The sequence below is a fragment of the Leptopilina boulardi genome, unplaced genomic scaffold (genome assembly GCF_019393585.1).
Source record: "Leptopilina boulardi isolate dan_hultmark-lab unplaced genomic scaffold, ZJU_Lbou_2.1 LbouV2_273, whole genome shotgun sequence".
NCBI classification, from domain to species: domain Eukaryota; kingdom Metazoa; phylum Arthropoda; class Insecta; order Hymenoptera; family Figitidae; genus Leptopilina; species Leptopilina boulardi.
The window spans coordinates 4,663,922-4,685,525 of record NW_026137833.1 but is presented as its reverse complement, the minus strand read 5'-3'; the positions used below and the strand labels follow the sequence as shown (position 1 = coordinate 4,685,525).

General features: G+C 27.3%; 1 protein-coding gene across 11 annotated transcripts in view; it reads left to right on the top strand.

Moving 5' to 3' along the window:
• Nucleotides 1-5,863: 5,863 nt before the first annotated feature.
• The window catches only part of LOC127281614 (protein held out wings), a 116,002-nt gene continuing 100,261 nt past the window's right edge, over nucleotides 5,864-21,604 (top strand). For 6 of the 11 annotated variants that reach the window (XM_051305405.1, XM_051305411.1, XM_051305403.1 and 3 more), the window contains exon 1: nucleotides 5,864-6,598. In XM_051305405.1, the coding sequence (XP_051161362.1) occupies nucleotides 6,472-6,598 (127 nt within the window). In that variant the 5' untranslated portion in view covers nucleotides 5,864-6,471. The remainder of the gene's footprint in view (nucleotides 6,599-21,604) is intronic. The other 5 variants (XM_051305410.1, XM_051305402.1, XM_051305408.1 and 2 more) reach the window with 2 other exon arrangements.

Sequence of the window (21,604 nt, the reverse complement as noted above, 5' to 3'; positions counted from 1 at the left end):
TGTTTTTCTGCAAAAACAGTTGGCCCTGATTTGGATAAACACATCCACGAGTTTAAAACTGCTCTTAGAGGTACGGAAGCTACCGAAACTTTAAAAATCCATGTCGCAGTTCACACATTCAAGAAAGTTTGAGTTTTTTAGGAAATCGTGGTTTAGGTTTGTGGTCAGAACAGGCTGGTGAATCAATTCACCGAGAATTTTTAAAGTTTTGGGAGCGTTAGAAAATTAATTTGATTGACGATCCTACCTATTTAATTCGATTCAAAAAAGCAGTATTCGAGTTCTCTTCAAAATACCTTTGAGAAAATTTTTGATGATTCCAATGTATTAAATTTGTTAATTAAAACTGAAATAATTAAGAAAAATATCTTCGTTGTTATTTTTAAGATAGTTAATTGTTACTAAAACATTAAATTTTTTAATTAAACTAATGTGCAATAATTATTCTCTTATTATCTTATATAAATTTCGTTAAAAAAATATTAATTTGACAATAACTTGAGAAAAGGATCAGCTAAGATTTTGGTCTTTACGTTTTTTAAACCTTTAAATAAAGAGGAATAACATGCCACTTCCCGATTTCGTCACCATTTTTGCAAAACCTAAATCTACTTGAAGCCAAGTGTGAATAGAAAATTCGACATTTCTATATTGTATGAAGTCAATTTAAGACTTATTAAACTAAAAGGTTATATGTTATTTAGAAATTAAAAAAAAATTTGAACTTTATAAAAATCGATTATTTAAACTAATATGAGAAATTAAAACTAATACCGTAATTTTCTATTACGGCGCGTTTGTATCAGTTTCGATGTATCAATTACAGTGACCAAAATTACGTGCGTATTTTGAAGATACTTTGCCCACCGTAATTGGAGTCAATGGAAATCTTAAAAATGTTTCAACTATACGGCGAGGGAAAAAAATTTGATCTCAGAAAATAATTTAATTAATCATTGCTTAAATGTGCATCTTTATTAGTAATTCTAATCATAAAAGACTAAAATAATAATTTTTTAAAATCATTTTGCAATAGTTATAATAAATATAAAAGTTATTTTTTTATGAACGCGCCGTAATTGGTGCACTTACCCTAAATAAAAAGAATTTTTAGTTCGAAGTTACTCTCTAAATCTGAATCAGCGAAATCCCACTGATTCTCAGTGAATAGTCACTGATTGAAATAGCTATAAGTATACCACTGGGAATCAGTGGAATTTCACTGTTTCAATCAGCGAGGAATTATTTCACTGATTTAAACAGTGAAAGTTCGCTGATCTAATTAGTAGTTTTTCACTGATTTTTCAGTGAATTAAATATTTCTTAGTTTTTTCTGTGTCAAAAGATAAAATATTAGTTTAATGAAAAATATTATATTTATTGAAACACGTACATCAATTAGGAAAACTGAACATTATTTAGTAATTATTCGTAAATTAATATTAGGAAAACGTAAGTTTAAAACGTAGAATAAAAACACAAAAATATAAAAAATGAAACATCCATTGAAAATAAATAGAAAACACATTAATCGAAGTTTCAATGACTTGTTTGATAAACTATAAAACTAATTTGACGATTCTTCGTTGATAACGTTGCACACATTGATGTGCATCGATGTAACTACACTGCGAGTTCCCGTGTGAAGATCATAAACATAATTTTCAATGAAATTATAGAAAATTTCAAATTTTAGAAGGTTTGTGTAAAAAGATTTAACTAAAATCTTTTTACACAAACCTTCTAAAATTTGAAATATTTCCTCTGGAATATTATTGTCCCTTAACTTGGTGTACAATTCTAAGGGCAATGTAGATATATTCGATAAATCCATCTTATTGAAATTATTGCTGATTCCGAGTAAAAGTGTAATCTACAAAATACAAAGCAGAAGTAATTAAAGGGAAAATCAATTGTCGATATAGTTAAAATTATGCGCAAAAATAGTGATAAATATTAATATCGCATGAAAAATATAAGTGAGGTTATGTTTCGTGTCAAACGAAAACGAATTAGTTTTCAAATGATAATTTGAACAATTTATGAATTTTATATAATCGAAACCATCTATAAAACAAAGAAAATTTAATTAATTAATTATAATCATTACGTATTTTGTTAAATTTATTATAAAGTAGTTAAAAATAACACTGTATAAACCAAAGTAATCTTTGATCAAATTTTGATATAAATTCAACTACTGTATATGAACTTATGATCCAGAAGGTAAATAATAGTGTATAATATGTACTTACTAAGTATTTAAACAATTTTTTCACTTAAAAAACGCAAATGTTGATATAACTTTTAACCTAACTTGCCCAGATTTCTCTTGCACCAAATGACGCTCTGAAATTTACTGCGTCGGCGCAGAAGCAACTTCAGTAAAGTCACTGTTTCGTCAGTGATAGTCGCTGATTCTCAGTGAAAATCTTTGTCACTGAGAAAATCAGCGAAATTTTCACTGATTCAGATTTAGAGAGTATGTCAACGAATTTATTGATCTTTCTAAACCTCTAATAAATGTCTTTCTAATGCGTTTTCAATTGCTATGTTAAAAATTGTTTAATTTAATCTTTAGTGGTTTTTAGGGTCCTTATGATTTACACCCAGAAAAAAGATTTCTTTGATACAAAAGAAAATTTATTTGTTTCAAAAAAATTATCTTTGATTAAAAAAAAAAAAATTATCTCCGATTCAAAAGGAAATTTTTTATTTAATTCAAATAAATGTTTCTATGATCCTATATCAATGTTAGAATTTCTTTGATTAAATGCACAAATTTTTTTCATTCAAAGAACATTTCTTTAAATCAAAGAAATTTTCTTTGAAACTATATCACGTGGATTTTTCGTTTTAAAAAGTTTTGTAACAGTTTTTATTTCAGTCGGTAAAATTATCTATATTTTTGATTTCGAATGGATGCATAACGTAATAACCTTATTTATTTATCGTATAATAGTATTCTAAAATGATTGGGTTGACACTGTGTGTTGTAAATAATTTTTATTTACGCCAAAAAAATGAAGTCATTGGCCCTAAGATTGACATCACACCTTAATTTCTTAATTTTATTTATTTTCAATGTTACAGTTTCTTAATAATGCTCTAAGCCTCATAATTAAAATTTTTTTCTTTTTTTACTTTGAAATTGTGTTGTTATCAATAGAGAATTGGAATCTGTCAGAGAGAGAAGTGCACTTAAATTGCGCCAAAATCTGCGGATCCTGGTTCGAATGTCCGTATTGTGACTCAGACAATTCAGCTTAGAGCTGTATTTATTGTTAATTTCCTTTAATTAATTATAAAATATAATAACTAATCTCTTACTAAATAAATTAAATAAATTGGATTAGATAAATTAAATAAATTAATTTATTCTCATTAAAATTAATTTTCTTACAATATTATTTAATTTTTAACAATTAAAAAAATGTTAGAACTTTTAAAAAATATAATAAAGAAACAGAAAATTTGTTTAAAAATTCTTACTTTCCAAGAAGCACGTAATATAACCTCAATATCAAGATAATATTACATGTAAGATTCGTAATATTACAGTAATCTTACAGTAACTTGTGATTAGTAGTGTAAAGTGAATTGAAAGTTAAGCTTATGTTTTTATCATAAAGTAATGAAACTACTATTGATGGATTAAAAAAAATAAGTTAACATTTAAATTATTATTTTATTATTAAGGAAAACGATATAACTAAAACTCAAAATTCATCGTGTGTCAGTAATTGTCAGAGATGACGATAACTAAAAATTTTTAAGTACATAAACAACTGACTTCTTTTATTGAGTGATGTTAAAAACCTTTGTTTTCAATGTAAAAATAAATTTTGTATATTATAATATTAATAGATTTTAGTTATCGTCAACCGAAAATTGGATGAAATGAAAGTTATTTTATATTTTCTTTTATGACGATAACTAAAGCAGGAGGCTGTCGAAAACTAAAACATGTAGGTTTTGTGTAGTATTTCTTAGTTAATTAATTTAAAAAGAAGTATTATTAAATTTAATTAAAAAGTAAATTAAAAAAAATATTTTTGTTAATGTTAAATATGTTTTATTATATTAAAAATTTGTTCATAATTTCATATTTTTTTCAAATTATAAATTTCAACTCAATTCATTCAGTATTTTATGAGAAAAGTTACTGAAAATTAACATTACATACCTAACAGTCACATAACCTTAAATTGAATGTAAATGTATATTAAATTTCAATTTCTAGTATTGCATATTTGCTTCATATACAATATATATTAAATTTAATACAGATTTTTCTAACAGTGAATTGCTATAATTATTATACTATAATATATAAGAAAATCAATTTAAAAAGTTTGTTTTCATATTTTAATATTACTGACGATTACTAATGCTTTTACTTGACGATCACTAAGGCAATTAGTTTTCATCCTAGCCGATAACTAACACATTTGCATGTTACGAACTTTATTTATAAATAATTATTAACAATAATACTATTTTTAAAAAACAAGAGTTAATTATGCTTCTTTAGACGCACAGTAAACTTGGTTGTAACTTTTTCTATTGCAACGTTTTGATGCACATAAGTTATATCAAAAAGAGATCGTTTTGTGTATCATTTTTAGAAATGATACACGAAACGGTCTCATTTTTTGATGCAAAAAATTTAATCAATTTATATCAATCATGGCCGAATTGAATCGATTCAAAATTAAAGGAATTTTTTTCAGATATTTTGGTAATAGTACAATTGCGGAGACCATTTCACTATTTAATTTGAAAATGAAAATAACAGAAAATCAAAAACAATGTGCAATTCGATAATTAAAAAGTGACAGCTTATAAACATAACCTAAAATGCATGAGAAAAAATTTGTCGATAAAATCAATATAGCCGAGCTTTTTAGAAGGTAGATGGCAGTTTTGCTTTTTATAAAAACGATTCAGAAAAAATTTAAAGAAAGAAAATAGATGAGTGCTGTCATCTACCTTCTAAAACGCTCGGCTATATTGATTTTATCGAGAAATTTTTTCTCATGCATTTTAGGTTATGTTTATAAGCTGTCACTTTTTAATTATCGAATTGCACATTGTCTTTGATTTTCTGTTATTTTCATTTTCAAATTAAATAGTGAAATGGTCTCCGCAATTGTACTATTACCAAAATATCTGAAAAAAATTCGTTTAATTTTGAGTCGATTCAATTCGGCCATGATTGATATAAATTGATTAAATTTTTTGCATCAAAAAATGAGACCGTTTCGTGTATCATTTCTAAAAATGATACACAAAACGATCTCTTTTTGATATAACTTATGTGCATCAAAACGTTGCAAAGATTTGATGCAATTTTTCGTCTCAATTTGATACTTTTAGGAAAACTGTGACTATAATTTATTCTTAAATATTAATTATTAGTTTAGAAATACCGTTTAACATTGTTTAATACACAATTAAAGTTGTCAATTCGGCTTAAGATGACGATTACTAGTGCATTTACCTTATATATGTTTTAACTATTTTTGTCCAATTGTTTCTTAACGAAAAAAAAAGTGCATTTACAGGTTGATCAGAGAGATTTTATATGTATGTATGTATATATATATATATATATATATATATATATATATATATATATATATATATATAAAGCTAAAACGAAATGTACACGAACTCTATGGGTGGTAGCTACTTGTTTGTTAGTATTGGTAAATACAGTGCATACTCGGTGTGCTCTCGCGAGTATGCAGAGGCCGTATATGGTAGTGGGCGGAAGCAGTGGTGGAAGTGAGTGAAGTTCTCTCGCTAGTCAATGTACGCGCATGCGTTACTTAGCTTCTGCACATGCGCACCAGATGGCCCCAAAGCATTCCGCGCAAGCAGTCGTCGTCGCAACTTACATGCCGTGACAGTGTGACCCAGCAGTAGAGCCGAGAATCTTGTAGCGTGCGTACTTATATTTTACACTCGACAACATTTTTACTCCCCAAAAAGAAAATCCCAATTTTGAGTTTTTTTTTTTTTTCTCTAATTCAAGTGTAACACACGAGAGAGAAATCTCCCCTCTCATAACAATATTTGTTATTTACTTTAAAAAAAAAAAAAAAACTCATCTCGTTATACGCACACACACACTGTGTTTCTCTCTTTCTCACACACACATTCATAAACCTTTCCCCTCCCCCCGCCTTCGCGAATTCTAATAACAACAAAAGACCGGCAAATCAACGTGCACCCATCACGTTTATTGTACATCTCATTTATGTCTGTAAAACAAGTGAACGGTCTTTCTAACTAAAAAAAAAATTTTATTAAATTTCGCCAAAAAGAATAAATACCGGTGACGCGGCAGTGACGAACTCGGTTTAAAAAAAAAAACGAAACCTAAAGACGACTCCTTGTCGTCTATACAGTAAATAAAATATAAATAATCGCGCGCTCACCATTTCAAATAATCAAGCAATTGCAATGTGTGATAATACTAACACAACGACGCAAAGTATAGCGGACTACCTGTCACAGTTACTAAAAGACAGGAAGCAGTTAGCTGCTTTCCCTAATGTCTTCATACATGTAGAACGCCTACTAGACGAAGGTAAGCAACATATTAATCCACTAATACTCTCTGCCTTATCGCTAATTTATTTCTTGTTAGAGTTTCTTTTTTTTTTTTCTTTGTCATGTGATATTTTTATCGAGCCGCCAACGCGAAATTGGTGTAATTGTGTGTGACCTTGGCTATTTGGATCGTTTAGTCGGTTTGAATTAAAACTACATTATTATGTATAGGGGGAGACTGTAAGAATATTGGATTCTATAAAAAAAGAATCCTGATTATCGTCGCGATATATTTGTCAGTGGCGCGCGCAAATGACAAAAATAAAAAAAAAAGTGCATCGTGTTATTGTTCCTCGTGTGTATGTGTGAGTTTTGCCAAGCAAATATATGTATATATAGAATATATATATGTGCAGTGAATAGAATCTGAAGAATTCCAAGTCAAGAGAGAGAGAGAGAACGAGTTCCCCGGAGCTAGAACTGGTTGGATATTATCTCGTCTCTCTGTAACTATTAAAGATGTTAAAAGATGACGGGATTCTTAAATGTATGACGCATGACTTTAATACACACACAACACTACTGTGGTTAGAGATTTTTTTTCGGTTTCAATATTTGCGAATTAAATAACTGAAAATTTTCATTAAAATTTATTTTTTTTTTGTCGCGAGTGAGTCTTTATATTTTTTTTCAATTCTTTGTTAATAGGTTATGTGATTTTTTTTTGACAATATTGTTTTGATAGAAAAAAATTTTTTTTTTCGTAGAATGAAATGTGTTAAAGGGAAAGATTTTTGAGGTTATGTTTTTTTATGAGACAATAGAGTTTGGAAAAATGTGTTTATTAGTACAAAATTAGTTAAAAATGTAAATGGTATTTTTTTTCTTGACACCGGTTTTTTTTCTTTTTATTTATTTATTTTTTTTTATTATTTTTTTTAGAAAGAAAATTTAGTTAACGAAGCTCTCAAGTACGCAACGTTTATGATAAATGATTTTTAAAGAAATAATTTTTTTAAAATGAAAAATTCTATAATTTTTTGGTCTAAAAAATTATTTCTTGTAGTTTTCATTAATTAACAAATTATATAAAAAAAAAAATATTTTTTAAGCAAAAAATTATAGAATTTTTCATTTTAAAAAAATTATTTCTTTAAAAATCGTTTATCATAAACGTTACCTACTTCAGTTTCGTATTTGTTACCTATTTCATTTTTTTTTTGTTTGCAAATCGAAATTTTAATTTAAAAAAGAAAAACCTTTTGTACATTTTTTCCGATTTTCTTTTTGAAATTGCAACATTTAAACAAAATAATTTTATTTGAAAAATATTGTCTGGGTTTTCTTTTTTAATTTTGATATTTATTTATTTTTTTACTTATTTATTAAATCCTTTCGTACAAGTGTACTTAATTATATATAAAATACAAGAAAAATGACTCTGCGAAACAATGATTTACTATAACTTAAATAATATCAAAGATTTCAAATATTAATATAATTAATTAATAATTAATTTAAATTAACTAAAAATTAAATTTTGATTTAAACAAAAAATATTTTCAATATTTTGTCAAATAATAATTATGAGCCAAAAGTTTTGAACGTTCAAATGAATGAAATATTTTGTGGAACTTCTTTAAGTACAAAATTTATTACAAAATATTGTTTTAAATATCAAAAAAGAATTTTTTTTTTTATTTAATAATTGTTAAATTTACTGTTTTATTTTACATTGACATCATAATTTTTAATAATTTATAGATTAATAATTAGATTTTTGTGAAATAAAATTTTTACTATAAAATAAATATTATATTTTAATAAAATAAAATTTCTTTTTAATTACAAAAATAAAAATTATATTCTCATAAAATAAAAATTATATTCTCATAAAATAAAAATTGTTTTCTTATAAAATTAAAATTTTTTATTCTTATAAAGTAAAAATTATTGTTTTATAAAATAGAAATCAAAAAAAGGGAAATTTTTTTTTTCTTATTTTGCGTTTCTGTATTTATAAGTAGATTATCTTTATTTTCTATATATATTGCTGCACAAAGTCATATTTAACGATACTTAATTTACGCTTAAATCGGTTTTTGAGAAAGAATCGGACAAAGAGAACAAAAGTTAGTCAAACTATGATGTATATTGTCATATATTTAAATTAATTAAATAAAAATAATAATCCCCAATAGTAAGAAATAATTACCAAATTTTAAGGTTATGTTATCTAAATTGTTTTTTAATATGTTAATTTTGATAATCTTCATTTAAGAATATACAGGGTGATTTTTATATTCCGGACCTCCTAAAAAATTTTTTTCATTTCATTTTTGCGTTTTTTACTTAAAAAAAAGTGGAATTAAAAAAAATTTTAGAGGGTCCGGAATATAAAAATCATTCTGTATATTCTATCATTTTATTCTTCATTTGAGTATAAATTAAGTTTAAAATTACATTAATATTACACTGAGAAAAATGTTTAGTCAGAGCAACCAAAATTTGGTTGGGCCAACAAAAAAATTTTATTGGTATTTATACAACCAAACTATTTGTTTGAGTCAACCAAAAAATTTGGTTGAGTATTTTTTGTTGTCATAACAAAAATGTTTGGTTAGCTCAGCCAAATTTTTTTTGTTAGGTCAACAAAAATGTTTTGGTTGATCAAACAAACAGTTTTTTTTGTAAAATTAAAAATTTTATTCTACCTTATTTCTTTTCTTTTTATTCTTTTTTATTTATTTAATTATTCATTTATTATCAATTTTACATTAAATTTATATTTATCCAATTGAAATATTTGTGTGGACTTTGAAAAATCTCATCTCCGCCTGGGATCGAACCTCTGTTTTAAAACTGAAGGTCGGGAGCTCTGACCACTGGACTATACCCATCCTTATGAGAGATTTAAACTATAACTGTTTTCTTAAGCTATGAGCTGAGAGCGAATCAAATTATTTGGTTGTCGCAATCAAATTTTGGTTAGGACAACATACGATCATTTGGTTTTTTAGAACAAACTATTTTGTTGTTTTAACCAAATTATTTTGTTGTCGTAACCAAAATTTTGGTTGGAATTTAAAAATGTTCAATTAAATAATTTGCTTGGCCTAACCAAATGTTTGGTTGAGATAACTCTATGAGTTAGTTTCAGACAACCAAAATTTGGTTACAAGAACCAAAATTGCCTAACCAAACAATTTTGTTGCAAACATTAAATTTTTTTTCTCAGTATATATTCTTAAATTTAGAATATTTTTCGTTGTTAAATTTTATCCTCGATTTTATCGAAGAGTTGATATAAAAAATTGTAAATTTCTAATTCACGCTAAGTTGGATAAAAAATACCATTTATATGATAACAAAATTTACTTATTGACAAATTTTGTTTTTATACTGTAATTATATTTTACATATATGCGTTATAATGAAGTAAATTTATTTTAATAATTAAATGTTCAAATAGAAATTCTATGTCTCATTACAGTTACGAGTCTTAGTTTGTAACACATTATTCTTAAAAATTTATAAAACCGGTTATCAAGTGGACCCACCAAGTAGATTGATATATTCAATAATATAAAATAAATTTGATTGACAGGTAAATATAACGTATACTTTCTCTAAAAATATGAAAGTAACCCTATTTTTTTAAGCTTATAACAAAATTGATAAAGTTCAAATTTTTTTTTGTCATTTTAACGTTTAAATTTGTCAAAAAAAATTCTAATGTATTTAATGAATAGATTGATTCATTATATATTACTCATATATATATATATATACTGTTATAATACTCTTCTAGGAAATGAAACAAGTTTTTGTTCTCTGACACATCAAAAAAAATTTCGTTATATTCGTCATATTTTTTTTTGTATTTCCGATTCTTCTTTAAAATATTATGTTCTTTGAAGGAATTAAGGATTTTTTTTAAAGAATTATTTAATGGTTCCTTTCAAAATATATGTGAAAATTAATTCATATTCATGATTCTAAATATAAAAGCATGTTTATAGTTTTGAGATTATGTTGGTCTATAGAAATATTTTCAAAAAGTCTTAGAAATAGAAAATAAATACACTCTCTAAATCTGAATGAGTGAAAATTTCACTGACTTCAAATCAGTGGCTCAGTTTTCTTTAATATTCCACTGTTGAATTAAAGAAAACTGAGCCACTGATTTGAAGTCAGTGAAATTTTCACTGATTCAGATTTAGAGTGTATTTATTTTTGGCACATCGAAAAAAAAACATTTAGAATATATAAACTTGGCACCTATTTTAAAATATTTTCTATACTTAAATTCAGTATGTACACTCTAAATCTGAATCAGTGAAAATTTCACTGAATTCTAATCAGTGGCTCAGTTTTCTTTAATTCACCAGTGGAATTTCACTGGGAATCAGTAAAAACCACTGATTCAGATTTAGAGTGTAACATTCTTAAAATTGTAACATATATACTAAGTACAAAATATTCTAATTTTAAGAATATACTGAATTTAAATGGAAAATATTATAAAATAGGTGCCAAATATAAATTCTAAATTTCAGAATATTTTTTATTTCGTTGTACGAAAACTGATGATCTTTTGGATATATTTTTAAAGATTTTGATTCGATATAAGAAAAAAAAAACCTTCGAAAAAAAAGAAAGAAAAAAGTCCCTTTTATTTTTATGACATTCGCGCGCGGTACCTTTGAACAATCAATTTTTTTCGTTAGGGATTTTATTTTTTTAAAGAAGCAATTGAATAATCATATCGATAAAAAATGAGTAAATGATATATCAAAGCAGGCAAAAAGTTTGTGGGAACCTTATAATCTGTATTTCAATATATTATTATAGGTATACATCTACAGTATTAAGGAATATAAAAAGTGACCCTGAATTTTAAATATTGTGTACCTACTTTACACATAAGAAAAAGTATCAGATGATGACTTCCTTTATACTAATTGACTTTTGTTTATTTCTTCTTCTCTAATTGTTCTTTTTCGATTGTTATCATAGGATTATAAATACAGGTCGAAAAAATATTTGGCCTATTTCAGAACCAAGAACCAGACTTTATACTTTTTCAAAGCATTTTGATATACTGAATCCGAATCTGACTTAAAAATTGACACAGCACGTTAGGATTTAGAGATATTCTAATCTAAATGGCAAAAACGTTTTTCTACCATATTTACGGTTATTGAACATCTAAAGATAATTTTTTTTTTCAAAAAGGTCGTTACAGCATCTGAAAGTACTATTCTTACCCTTGAAAATGCATTTTAAAACTTTAAAAAATCTTTATTTGCCTCTGAGTTGTAATTTGAATTTTCTTATACTACTCAGTTTCGAAATATTGAAAAATTCAGTAAACACAGAAAATTTTAAATGACAACTGAGCCAAATAAAGATTTTTAAAAGTTTTAAAATGCATTTTCAAGGGTAAGAATGGTACTTTTTGATGTTAGATGTCAGACCTTTTTGCCGTTTTGGTGGCAGAAGATATTTTAATTATCTCCATATGTGAAATGAATTTACTGCAAAAAGAAGTATCTCATTATAAGATACATTGGAAGGAAGTTACCAAAAGTATCTTCCTATCCATCTTATATCTTAAGAAACTAATGCATTTTAAAGTTGTTTTAGATAACTTAGAAGCAAGTTATAAAAAACATCTTTTAAAAAGGCGACCAATACATCTTAAAATAAGATACTTCTTTTTGCAGTGATTGAATTAAATTTTTATATCCTTTTCTTCACTGTAATAAAACGAAAGGTATTAATTTAATACTGACTGTCGGTACTAAATTGTCAGTTGGTTCTATTTTGATACCTAAAATCAGTACTATTTTAGTACTTTCTTTTTACAGTTGTCGAACTATTGGTTGCGAATTGTGGACCACATTTTATAAAATTTTGAGATGATATTGCCATTAATAGGCATCCAATATTGGTTTGTCATTGGCTGCCAAGACATATAATTTATATATTTAATGTTGAAGTATCAATAATATGTTTAATAATAAAATAAATATACGTAACTATATATGAATTACTTTCGAAAAAAACACATATCTAAACTTGTTTACCAAGAGATTTACTTTTGCTGATAGAATGCGTCTCGAGAAAAACCAATTACCGAGGAACTTCTATTTATCCTGATTTTCCACTTGGAAGTTGTTGCAACTTAATAACATACCTTTTATCTTCTATTGCAGATATTACGTGAGGAAAGTTATAGATGAATCAGCTCATATAAATTGTATACACATTGTCATACAATATTGTATAAATTGTGTTTGTAGTATATACAGTCTAAAAATTGACACCTCTTTTAAATTCCTTTCTTTTATTTATTGCGTACATTAGGGTGTTTCTTATTTGGCGAAAATTGGAAATTTCTGTAAATAACTAGTGATTTATTTCTAGTTCATTGTATGCATTAATTGCAATTTACATTTTTCATTATATAAGATTTTTAAATTGGTATCCGAAATATATAGTTTCATTTTTTTATCTCTTTGTATAAAATTGTGAACTAGAACAATTTGGATTTTTTTCCTGAAAGTCCCTATAATAATAACTCGTGGTTTTTCATGGAAAATTGTCATGACTTCCATCTTAGTCGCAAAAAGAAAAAAAAAAACATTTGACCACAAGAAGTGTTTTACGGTGCGTACTAATTTCATCATCGCCTTCTTCATTGGAACAAGTTCATAAATCTTGTATATATATATATATATGCTTGACAATGTTTTTAAAAGATTTTTCGTAGACGGAAATTATATTGCGGCTTGTCATTAGATAGAAAGAAACTATACACCGCATCACCTTCGTCGTCCGTAATAGGGTTTTCTCTACATTTACTCGAAACTTGTTATGTCATACTTGCAAAAATGGTATTCACTCATATGTCATTCAATTGATCCAAAATTGTAGTTCGTTAACGAGTGATTTCGACTTTTATAACTATTTATGCGAAACGATCGCGCTCGCGCGCAGAAACACGTTTAACTTTGGAAAGCGAAGGAGAAAGCTCCATTGCTTATTTTATTTATTTTTTTTTACTTATTCGACCATATAAAGCGACAACATTATATGTGAGTTTGGAAATGCACTCGTTATTGAAATTAATTTTATTGTCGAAAAATAGAAATAGCAGTAGTAGATATAGTCCAGTCAAGTTAGCATTTTTAGATGTTTTAACTCAGGACCTCAGTTTTTTTTTTTTTTTTGGTTAAACACTTCATTTTGGGGTAAAAATAAAGTATCCTAAATTGTATACAACGAACTCCTTCGGGAATCTAATTTTTTTTGCAAAATAGGTGAAAAAAATTAGTTTTTTGCAAATTGCTGCTTTCCATTTCATTTTAGCGTAAAAATAGTTTCTGAGAGAAAAGAAAGTGTATAAAATTCTGAGTAATTTGAAAAAAATCAACCCTGTAGCTCAAAAATTGTCCGAGATATACCTTTTTCAAAAAACCCATTTTTTTCGTGATTTTAACAAAAATCGGGTATTTTTCAGTTTTTTCAATCTAGCTTTGAAACAAATGATTTTTTTAAAAAATGTCCAACAGGAAAGTTAAAGCTGACAAAATTTCTGACAATTTGCAAAAAAGAACAACGAAATAGCTTTAACTTTCCTGTTCAATTTTTGAGCTACAGGGTTGATTTTTTTTTAAACTACTCAGAATTTTATACACTTTCTTTTCTTTCATGAACTATTTTTACGCTAAAATGAAATGGAAAGCATCAATTTGCAAAAAACTAATTTTTTGCACCTATTTTGCAAAAAAAATTAGGTTCCCGAAGGAGTTCGTTGTATACAATTTAGGATACTTTATTTTTACCCCAAAATGAAGGGTTTAACAAAAAAAAACACGAATCTGAAGTACGCAACACAACGTTGTCGGGAGTTTTTACGCATTTCTGGTAATTTTTACTACAAGAACAGTAAAATTTACTCCGGAAATAGCAAATTTTTTCCTTTATTTGGAGTAAAAATTATTGCCAAAAGTGCGCAGAAACTCCGAACAGTTTAGGTTTTACTTTTAAAGTAGTAAAAGTTACTTTACTCGTTTTTCCATTTTTCTCCAGTTTATGAATTCTTTGAATTCCTTTGAAATTTTTTTTTTTTGAGAATCATACCTATATTGAAAGAAGAGTTAAAATCTGTAGTTCAGAACACTATTTTTATCAATGTCCACACATAGGGTTCCTGACACGTGTTGAAATGATTATTACATTGACTTGTTTGTATGATTCATCCTACTATGATACTGAATAATTGTAAGAGAAGGGCAAATCTCAAATAAATATATATACGTACTTTTCAATGTCGTATATCAACAAAATATGTTTTTCCCCAGTTAATTGAATGAAATCTTCAATTTTTTGTTTGTTTGCAATTCCATGGAATTGATTTTTATATAATTCATCCAATGAACTCGATCTTCGTGGAAACATGTCCCTTTTTCTTTTATTCTTTCTTGATGTATATATACGTGCTTGGAGTTTGTTTCAAGATGATCGCAGAAAGGTATGATCCCTTTTTGTTTATATCCTGTTTGTAAGAGTGTGTTGTGTGTGCAAGAACGAAACTTACTTGAAGAGAGAGAGAGAGAGAGTTCCTTGTGTTATGTTTTTGTTGTAAGCACATTATTACCGATGGGTTTAAACGGGTCGCGAACTCGTCCAAGGATCTATTTCGAACTGGCATGACAAGCTTTCTCGGTGACCCAGTAGCGCGAATAGAACTCATCGTCAGGTGCGTCCTTTCGAAACCGTAACTTGCGTGCGAAAACTTGGACGAGATTGCCAATGGGTCACATACAACTATATACTCGACTCTCATATGCGAGTGGACATTTCGAGGTCCGCTTAGTTATTTGAGAGAAAAAGCATCATTTCCCTCATGACGCATGTATATATAAACTCGCGAGTTGTCCCAGTTTACATAGAAGCGGACAAGAGTTATATTTTCAGTATAATAATAGTTGTGTCTATTAAGTTCGAATTTTTGAATTGTCAAAAAAAAAAAAAAAATTAACAATTTTCCAAAACTACACTCTAAATCTGAATCAATGAAAATTTCACTGACTGGCTCAGTTTAATTCAACAGTGGAATTAAAGAAAACTGAGCCACTGATTTGAAGTCAGTGAAATTTTCATTGATTCAGATTTAGAGTGTATATGTTAGAAATAAGTAATAAAAGTTAAAAAAAAGCCCAATAATTGGATAACTCGTTCATATTTTTAAAGTATGCTCGAGAACTAAAAAAAAAAATGCCATTGTACTCTGTACGATAATTCTGCTATACGCAAGTCGATTGATACGATAAATTCTTATCACTTGGCATTGACATTGACCAGTTGAAAGCACAAGTTACGTATATATGTGTGACGAGACTCTGTAAACAGTTTTTTTTTTTACCTTCTTTTGTATACAAATTTACAATGCTTTTTTTTATCAGTATCCGAAAAAAAATAATGGGTCCAAAAGACCCAGTGTGCGAAATAGTTTCGCATATTTTAAAATTCTTATATTAAAGATGTAAAAGTAGCCTTTACAATAACAATATAACAGGGAAAAAACAACTGTAGTTTATCGTTTTGTTGCGCAATTTTTAAATTTACATATACATACGATATTTAATGTAAAAATATATATTTGAAAACATGATCACTTGACCTTTTCTCTCCTGAGATCGGAAGATCAACAGGATTTTTTTAATTTCTAAAAAACAGACAAAAAAAAAAGTATTATGTCTATATATATATAATTTTTAAGACATTAATGAGATGTGTGGTTGATTCATTCAAAAGTGACAATTTAAAAGATAAATACATATAAATGAGATTTTGTTGACCTTGAACAAGAACTGAATGACTGAGTTGATATAAGGTGTTAAAAGTATAGTATATATGAATGTTATATAGAAAAGTTCGAATCCATCGCTAGAAGGAATCAGTCCTTCATTCCCCCTACTCTCTCTCTCTCTCTCCTCACTGATTCACTTCACATACTGACTTGTGATACCCCCCACTACCAAGTTCTTTGCACGCCTGTCCTTGCGGCTCCCGCCCCTCTGATTCAATGCGGCCGCATTCCTTCTCGTGAACGGCCTGAGGCCCATTTCGATCTCGCCTTTTCTCAAACTACTCTTGCAAGTAAAGGCCTGAGCAGAATAGAAACGTAACCGGAATCGTAATCGCAAACGCAACCGGAAGAATGAGTTAGAGAAGGATAGATAGATTGTTTGTCCTTCTCTAACTTATTCTTCCGGTTGCGTTTACGATTACGATTCCGGTTACGTTTCTATTCTGCGTTGGCCTTAACCTGCCTCACCATGAGTATGCAGCACCTTTCTGACAATCTGCCATAAAGACCAAACGACCGTGCTGCTGCTGCTGCTGCTGTTGCACAGCTATATGTCGATAACGCCGCTTTTGAATTCAATCATTTCAACACTTCACTTCTTGTTATTATTTACATTTATTGACAAAAAGGAAAATATGTGCAAACACTTTCTCTTTAATTGCAGTATTTTTCTGCCTAATTGATATTTTATTTATGCTATTTAGTGTGTTTTTAACATCACTGATGGAAATTTCTGATTACAATCATATTTATATGTTATTTATCTGTTTTTTCATATAATAATATGAGTAGAATACACTAGTGTTAATGATTGTTACAACATATTTACAATTCGCATAATTTTGAATATTCACAGAAAATTAAAAGGCATTAAAATAAGCTGCAACGCTTATTATTTTAATCCAATTTTGCTTATTTTAACCCATTTTGGTATTAAAATAAGCAAAATTTGATTAAAATAATAAGCGTTGCAGCTTATTTTAATGCCTTTTAATTTTCTGTGTTTAAAATTAATTTTTTTAATCCAAATAATTGCACAAGAGGACAAAATTTTGTCCGACTTTAGAACCAAGAACCAAACTATACTTTTTCAATGAATTTCGAATCCGAATCTGACCTCAGATTTGACATAGAACGTCAATGTTTTCGAGATAATTCTAAACTAAAAGTGCAAAAAGACGTTTTTTCACCATATTTGAAGTTATGTAACATCAAGAGATAATTTTTTTTTCAAAAAGGTCGTTGCAATATCCGAAAGTACTATTCTTACCCTTTAAAATGCATTTTGAAACTTTAAAAAAATCTTTATTTGATTCTGAATTGTTATTTGAATTTTCTAATACCACTCAGTTTAAAAATATTGAAAAATTCAGTAAACACAGAAAATTCAAATGACAACTGAGCCAAATAAAGATTTTTTAAAGTTTCAAAATGCATTTTCTATAGGGTAAAGAATAGTACCAAATGACAATTTAGTACCTACACTCAGAGAAATGGTATATTTGTCTCCGAGCCTATACTAACTCATTTATATTTGTTGCATAAATATATTTTATTTAAGTGAAATAAAAAATTTATTTGAGCCAAAGAAAAATTTATTTCTGACAAATAAAATTTTTATTTACGCCAAATAAATAAGTTAGTAGTAGGCTCTGAGACGAATATACGTTTATTTAACTCAAATATATTTTATTTGATTTAAATAAACGTATATTCGTCTCAGAGCCTACTACTAACTTATTTATTTGGCGTAAATAAAAATTTTATTTGTCAGAAATAAATTCATTTCTCTGTGTGTAAAGTTGGTATTAAATTAATACCTTTTATTTTACAGTGTGGTCAAAAAACTCCTTTTTTTAACTTTTAGGTTAGAATATCTCTAAAACCTGAAGTTTTGTATCAATTCTGAAGTCAGATTCGGATTTAGCATGTCAAAATGCACCCAGAGAAATGTTTTATTTGAACCAAATATAATATATTTGATTTAAATAAACGTATTATTGTCTCACAGCCTACTGGCATATTTCTTTAGTGTAAATAAAATTTTTTATTTGAATTAAATAAAAATTTATTTAAATCAAATGAAAATTTATTTGAATCAAATAAATATTTATTAGGCTGTGAGACAAATATATCATTTCTCTGGGTGCGTGATTTGGAAAATTATAGTCTGGTTCTTGGTTCTGAAAAAGGACAAAATTTTATCGGTCTACATTATTGAAACCACAGTTAATCAGAAAATAATTATGCAATTGAAATAACTATGTATATATAGAAATAATTGATATTAAAGTGCAGACGACAGATAACTAATAACATGCAGTCACGAGAATTCTCTAAATCTGAATTAGTAAAAATTTTCACTGATTTAAATTAGTAACTCACTTTTTGATTCTCAATTAGTAAAATTTTACTAATTATTAGTAACTTTTAACTAATTCTAAAGCAAAAAGTGAGTCACTAATTTAAATTAGTAAACATTTTTACTAATTCAGATTTAGAGAATATTATTGAAACAATTATTCAGTATTTAATAATTAGATGTCCCAATGTTTAACATAAACCTTGAAAACAAGAAAAATGTATCAAGTTCTAAAAACTTATAATTTTTCTATTTAATCACAATATAATCTAAATAGAATATATATGCATTATGTAGAAAAGAGTTCAAACTTTATGGTAATACCAAAAAGTATTCAAAAATATATAAAATTGACATATTAATATGTCTTTAAAAAAAAAACTGTCCCAATGTTTGTCACTCTCCCCTATATATACCATATTGATGAGACGAAGATAGGTATCAAATATATAGATATGATTATCTATAATTGATAGCAATCTATGTATGATGTATTTATGTCACGAGAGCTGTTGATGTTGGATAGTAATCTTCCTATATATTTAGTGATAGTATCTAAATTACAGTTTTCATCGATATAGGGGATTGTCCTTTGGCGTATATAACATATATTCAATGAAGCATTTAATGTAATTTAATCCTACTAAAATGTTGAAAGGTTGTTGTTATACGTACTATGTACATGTTTTGTAGCACTAAAACGTACACTTTCATGTCGTTTCATTAGTTTATATCACACTATTTCATTAGTTAGAAACAGTATATATGAAGAGTATATGTTGGCAAATCAAATGCCACTTTAACATAACAGAAAGATATTTATTTTCACCATTTGACAAAATGATTACCTTTTCTAACAATATATCAGATATATATTTGTACACATAACAAAAAACAGTAATAGGATAATTTTGATCATATAACTACCATGGCAATAGATTTCATTCTGAGGAAAATTAATCTTTCTAAAAGACATCTTATAGTACATAATTGGTTATATATGTCATGTAAATGATGGGTTTTATGTATCTTTGAAAATTACTTTTGCAATGCCGTTTATTAGTCACTTATGTTCTTCATATGATAAAAAATATATACGACTTTCTATACGCGCAGTGATATCAGTTTTAAAATTTGAATTTTCTCCATATGGAATACAAAACTTGGTTGATGCAGTTCATATATCCCTTATCCAAGATAAATTCGCTGAAAGTCATTATTTAATTCAACAGGTTCATAAGTCATCTGTATAATGAGCAAGATCACACTTCTCAGATTATTTACATCCATGAAAATATTATACAAGTCCAATGTTACGTTTTGAAATTCTTCAAGGGAAATTTTTCCATTTCTCCTCTCTTTGCTTTCTAAAAAAAAATCCAGTTTTCTTTAAAAAAAAGAAAAATGGTCTGGAAATTGAATTTCTCTTCTTTAATTTCATTGTTTTTGTAATAACAATTCTATAATGAAACAACGCCTCCACAGGGAGAAAGACATTTTTGTTATATAGGACCAAGTAAATTTTTTTTTCTTTTGGAATTAGATTGATACTGGATAATAAATAGCCGCATATAGAATCGAGACTTTTTTTTTAGCTTTCCATTTTGCGCCAACTCGTTAAGAGCGCAGTTTCTTGTGTCGTTATTACTATGTATCTTGCTACACGTATATATAATGACCAAGCTGAAAACGTCGGTCGTTCTTGTTGCTGCTTAGGGCAGAGACCTATAAGAATTTCTTCTGCTTGATCACGTGTTCTCGCATTTGTAAACATATATTTCTCTCTCTCTAACACATGGTTTCAGTCAGATGTAATTGAAAAAATCCGTTTATTTTTATGTAGAAATGTAGATCCTATTTTCAAATTAATAGAATTTTAAGGTATTTTCCACCAGTTTGTTCGGACCAATATCGCAAACTATTATTGCTGTATCTATAAATTGCAAAATTTCTTTTAAATGATTTACAATTAAATGAAGTTTTAAGATTTTAGAAAGGTTGAGATTTTTGAACTCTGTAATAATTCATCTGAGTGTAGGGTCCAACTTTCCCTAAAGTAAAGGAACAGTTTACTATATCTTATTCATGGCTTTAAAAGTAGCGATGAAAAGGGAACAATTAGAAAATTAATTTGTAAATTAATTCTGTCGGTTTTTGGTATTATGCACTTTGTAAATATTTTTGCCTTTTTGGTGCCAGAGAATATTTTAATTATCTCCATATGTGAAATGAATTGAATGAAATTTTTGTATTCTTTCTTTTATCAAACTATTGATTGCCAATAGAGGACAAGATTTAATAAAATTTTGGAATATATTGTAGGCATCAAACATTGGTTTGGCTGCCAAGACAAATAACGGATATTCAAATACTTGCACAGAAAATTAAAAGGCATTAAAATAAGCTACAACGCTTATTATTTTAATCCAATTTTGCTTATTTTAATCCATTTTGGTATTAAAATAAGGAAAATTGGATTAAAATAATAAGCGTTGCAGCTTATTTTAATGCCTTTTAATTTTCTGTGTGGTTACTAATTGGTTACAAAGATCGGACCATTATTAAAAACCAATGATCGGTATTACAATAATGGCCCAGTCTTTGTTGCGAATTATAATATCACTCTAAATCTGAATCAGTGAAAGTTTCACTGATTTGAAGTCAGTGAAATTTTCACTGATTCAGATTTAGAGTGTAACCGAGCTAAATTGTTAGCCCAGTAGTAGGCTTGAAAATCTTACTTTCTTGTTTTAACATCCTTTACTGTTGCATAAAACAATTCGTCTTTTGGATTTTGA